Source organism: Palaemon carinicauda, chromosome 3 (genome assembly GCF_036898095.1).
Source record: "Palaemon carinicauda isolate YSFRI2023 chromosome 3, ASM3689809v2, whole genome shotgun sequence".
Taxonomy (NCBI): domain Eukaryota; kingdom Metazoa; phylum Arthropoda; class Malacostraca; order Decapoda; family Palaemonidae; genus Palaemon; species Palaemon carinicauda.
In genome coordinates this window covers 183,335,681-183,340,680 of record NC_090727.1, presented here as the reverse complement: position 1 = coordinate 183,340,680, position 5,000 = coordinate 183,335,681, and the positions used below count along the sequence as shown (strand labels likewise).

General features: G+C 33.6%; 1 protein-coding gene across 3 annotated transcripts in view; it reads right to left on the bottom strand.

Moving 5' to 3' along the window:
- LOC137638814 (uncharacterized) overlaps positions 1-2,222 on the bottom strand; it is a 5,250-nt gene extending 3,028 nt beyond the window's left edge. For all 3 annotated transcript variants that reach the window (XM_068371198.1, XM_068371199.1, XM_068371200.1), the window contains exon 1: positions 1-2,222. This exon is cut by the window's left edge and continues 2,369 nt beyond it. In XM_068371198.1, coding sequence (XP_068227299.1) covers positions 1-1,993 — 1,993 coding nt within the window. In that variant the 5' untranslated portion in view covers positions 1,994-2,222.
- Between the last annotated feature and the right edge of the window lie 2,778 nt (positions 2,223-5,000).

Here is a 5,000-nt window from a genome sequence, read left to right as displayed (position 1 = left end):
AATTTTCATTCAATGGATTAAAATTTGGATTGGGTACAACTATATCAAATGTGTCAGCATTACTGCACAGTTCATCCCTTTCACATCTTAAAAATTCTGGGCCAGTGAAATAATTAGTTTTCAAAAGCTGTTTGTACGATATAGGCCTAGTTATACAATCTGCAGGGTTCAAGATACCACTGACAAAACAAAATCTAACTGGGTTATTTTCACAGGTCCTTTGAATGTGATCCAAACGATTCATGATAAAGACACTCCTTTTATTAATTTTATCTAATTTGTTCACAGAAGAATTAATCCAGCTCAGTGAAACAATGCTATCCGTATACAGTACTGATTCTACAATTCTAATAGGTTTAGGGCACTGAGGACCTGCCAAATCCTTACTCAAATCCAATAATGTTTCTGTTCCCAAAACTATCCCTTGGAATTCTAGAGATGGAATACTTTTGCTTTCTAACTGCTTGTTAACCAAGCGATTCTTTGCTAGAACAAAACTGACTTGCTTAGTTTCTATGCACTGAATAAAAATTGTTGTCCCATAGATTATTTTACTGCTGTCAGTAAATGCAATTAAACGATATGACCCATTTCTCTCCCCGACAACTCTAGGTACCTCAATTGGAGGAGTCATGTTAACTTGTTTGGCTATGTTACGCCATTCTCGTTGTTGGTCAATGGACAATTCTGTATCCCATCCTAGAGAAGTGTTTAATTGAAGTTCATGCATAAATAAACGAGCTCTGTTTAAAATAGGTCCATTGAAATTATATGGATCAAAATTTGAAGCAATGCTTTTCAATATCAGTCTCTTAGTGTTTGCTTTAGAGTCTAGCTCAAGTTTAGGAGAGGAAATACAATCTGTTATTCGGTTCCACTTTAAACCAAATATTTTTACTACATCAGGAGTGACTTCATCCAAATTCTTATCTATTTTTTCTTGGAGCATAACATCATTGGTAACGAATTGTTGTAATTCAAATTTATATGGATTAAAAATGTTATTCAAGTCATCAAAACCCCAGTGTAAGCTTTCAGAATCATTTGCAGTGAACGCACCATTATCCATGTATATCAAAGAGTAAATAAGTTTCTTCAATTCCTTTAAGTTGTCCAAATCACCTTCAGTGTCTAGCATCAATATTTTGTACAAACCAATCATCAATATTGTTGGGCTACACCTTAGCCCAAAACTTAGACGAAGATTCTTGTATGCTATAATGGTAAAATCTCCTTTACTTACATTTTTAAACCAAAAGAATAATAATTTACTTTGATCAGTTTCATTTAATGCTATCTGCTGGAAAGCTTTCTTTAAATCAAAGCACAATAAATGAGAATCAAACCTTAAAAGTAGCAAGGCAGTAGACAATTTCTGATTAATACAAGGGCCAGCCCACATTGCCTGATTGTGGCTAATAGAGGGGGAGCCATTACTTTGTTTTTCACACAAATTAGAGAGAAAAACCATTCGGCATTTAGTAGTACTGCGGTCTAACTTAAATATTCCCATGTGCGGAAAAAAACTGTACTCTGGGTGTTCTTCACAAAACTTATCCAAATTATCAATCCTTTCAATTAAGTTTTGAGCTACCTGAGTCTTTATGTTATCATCCATTAATCTCAAAAATTCATCATTCTTCGATAATTTCTTTAGGTTAGATTTCAAAATTTGCTTTGCTAAATTTGTGTTCTTTCCCAGCAAATGAGAAACACGACCATTCCATAAAAGTGGCATTATCAACCTGCCTTCTTCATCTCTTTGTGTATTATTAAGTAAATACCTAACTAATTTCTTATTATGTTCAGTGCTCTCCCCATCTAAGTCAGTTCTATCTTTGTGCAAATAATATGAGCATTCTCGCTCTAAAATATGATCAGTAGCTTTTTGCAATTTATGCTCGCTGATCCTGCCATCATGATCTAAAATACAGATTGTAGGATCCTCTGCACTTCCAATACATCTAACACTAGACTTGAAACATGAAGTCATAGGAAATTTAATATTATCCAGTGATTTACCTTGCTCATTTCAATTCTCTTCCAAGCCAAAAAGTAAATGAGTATCATCATGCAGGCTAGGGAGAAATTTCAAATTTGCAATTAATTTCTCAATGTTTCCTATTAACATAATGCCAAATCTTGTTTCATAGTACACACACTGACCACTATGACCAAAACTAACCATCTTTTCCACGAGACAATGAGCTGAATTTGCCCCCAGGACAAACTGAATGTTTGATATGTCTTCTCTAGCCTCATCAAGAAACTCTTCTAAAAGCTTATAACCATAATTTCTAAAACTTCTAACATCTTTACCAAGGCCGGGTAAATTCAAATTTATATCAATACCTGGGACACAAATAGCTTCTATATTATGCGCTGTCTCCCCAATCTTAACAGAAATTTGAACTATCTTTGTACGATAGCATTTTGCTCCATTAAACCCATTGACAACAAGATCAAAATTATCTTTCACAACTTTGAAACACTGACCTTCTAAAGCAGACTCAGAAATGAAATTTGCTTGGCTACCTGAATCCTTCAATCCTCTTATTTTACTAGGGCCCAAAGTACAAGAAAATGTGGGTAAAATTGAATTTATGCCCCCCTTACTCTGAAAGGAACTACCTGGACAAACTACCCCATTCTGTGTACTATTTTGAACATTTTTTGATTTACTTTTCTCGTTTTGCTTAGGGTTAGGAACTGCTTTTTTAGGATTACGCACCAAATCTCTGACCTCGGAACTTTCATGATTATCTGACAGGCAAAGAAAGGAGAAATGCCATCCCTGACAATGTTTACACTTTCTGGAAAATCTAAAATGACACGAGCTATCCAAATGCTCGATTCTTGCACATTTAGTGCAACCATTCAAAATGCTCAACCTAGCTATCTTTTCCTTAGCAGTAGCGAAATTAGGGCACTTATGGATTGGATGATCACCATTAACCTTATCACTACAAAGTGTGCAAGAATTAAAAGGATTGGAGCTTTTAAAATAACCTCTGCTGCTAAGTTTGAACTTTTACTCAATCCTAGTTTATCTTGATGCCTTTCAGCAAAAGGCAGTTTACTTTTACTTAATTTACCAAGTTTATTTGCATTCTGATACCGTTCATTGGCTTCAAAAAAGTTATCAACAATTTCACTTGTAGTGGGCTTTGAATTGTTAGTAATTTGTATCAACTGATTTCTGAAAGTTTCATTCATTCCTCTTAGGAAAAAGTACTGCAAAACATCATCTATATCCATTTTCAAAGTCTTAACAGCTTCTTGTAATTTTCTAATACTACTAATATACTGAAAGGGTTCTGAATCATAACCTAACTTCAGCTCTTGAAGTTGTTTCATCACATTAAACTTTTGAGTTGGAACCGAGGCAAAAGCGGTTTTTAAGAGTTCCTTTGCATGGGAATAACCTTGTTTGTCTGCTTCTAAAGAGTCTATCAAAAGTAAAGCCTTGCCAGAAACCTGCTGTTTAAGTAACAACAACCTATAATAATCTGTGTAAGAAAACTTTCTAGTAGTTTCCTCAAACTGCTGTGAGAATAATTCCAAACTTTCATCATCAGAACTCTTAAATTTAGGCAAAGGTGCTACTGGACTTTTAAGACGACTAAGAGGAGTTTCATTCAGATTTTCACTTGTGCTTCCATTAACATTAACCTCTAAGAGCAGCAACATTTCAGAAATTTTATCTTTATATTCTTGACAAGAGCTAAATTCAATTTCCATTTCATTTTCATCTTCGCTCTCTGACCACTTCAAAGATATGACTTTACTATCAAACCCTTTAAGTTCTTCCTTAAAATTCTTAAGTTTTTCAACAAGATTTAACTTTTGTGAGCTATTATACTGCGAAAATTTATGCCTCTCATTAAATTGTCTAGTGACTTGAGAGCGGATGTACTTCCGACTCATAACAAGAAGCCTAATGTCTGTCATGATTATAGAAAAATTTAATTCTAAACGTCAATGCAGCTTAACAAAAGAAAAAATTTAAGATAATTATAGTATTCGGTATACTGATCAATAATAACAATAATAATCAAAATAAAAACCACCACTCCTACAATGCTACCCAAGTGCCACCAGTATTGAGACAGCCTTCAGAGCCCCACGTTGGGCTGAGCATATTATCCTTTAAACTCCCAGTATTTCTTTTTGATTTTGCTTTGTATGGCAAAATGGGGGTTTCAAGGATGAAACAAATATGAACATAGATAAATATACATATACACAATTTTATAAATTTTCTACAGAATTAGTATATAAAATAATTCTTCAACAATGGCGCCCCACGTTGGGCGCCATTTCCAAAACAAACAGAATGTAAATTTATAACAAGAGCAGCGAGAGCAGAGTAACAATAACATTAATGTCAATATTGGATAAAGAAACTTTAAAATTAAAAATATCAGATTCTTTATTTATATTGAATAAATATTAAATATGGCAAAGCAATGGAACTCTGATGGCTGAAGTGGAATCCTCAATCACTAGTGACTGCCTGTGGTAGAACCCACTCAACTCTTGCCTGTTTTTGAAAACTATGGATTCTGCAAACCACGAAAAAATTTCCATCAAAAACCTAATGTAAAATTTATCTAAATTCCCTTTATAAACAATAATGAATAATATACAATATATCAACATCAAGTACAAATATACCAATACAACATTACATACAACTGAACTAGGTACCTAATAAATTTGCCAAGACCAGGAAGATAACTGAAGCCGATGATACTAGGCTACCTTCCAGCAAGCATAAGTAACCTAACCTAGTAACAAATGAAAAAATTAGGCTCAATAAAATCCTAAGTTAAGTAATATTAAATTACATATGAAAAAACAAACTCAGGAAAATAGAATCTGACACGGTATATCGATTTAAGCAAATTTGAACACCCACTAGGCTATTCTATGCACAAAACAATGATTTGAAATTAAGCTAGAAATAACACTAGTAATTTTATAATGAGCTTAAAATC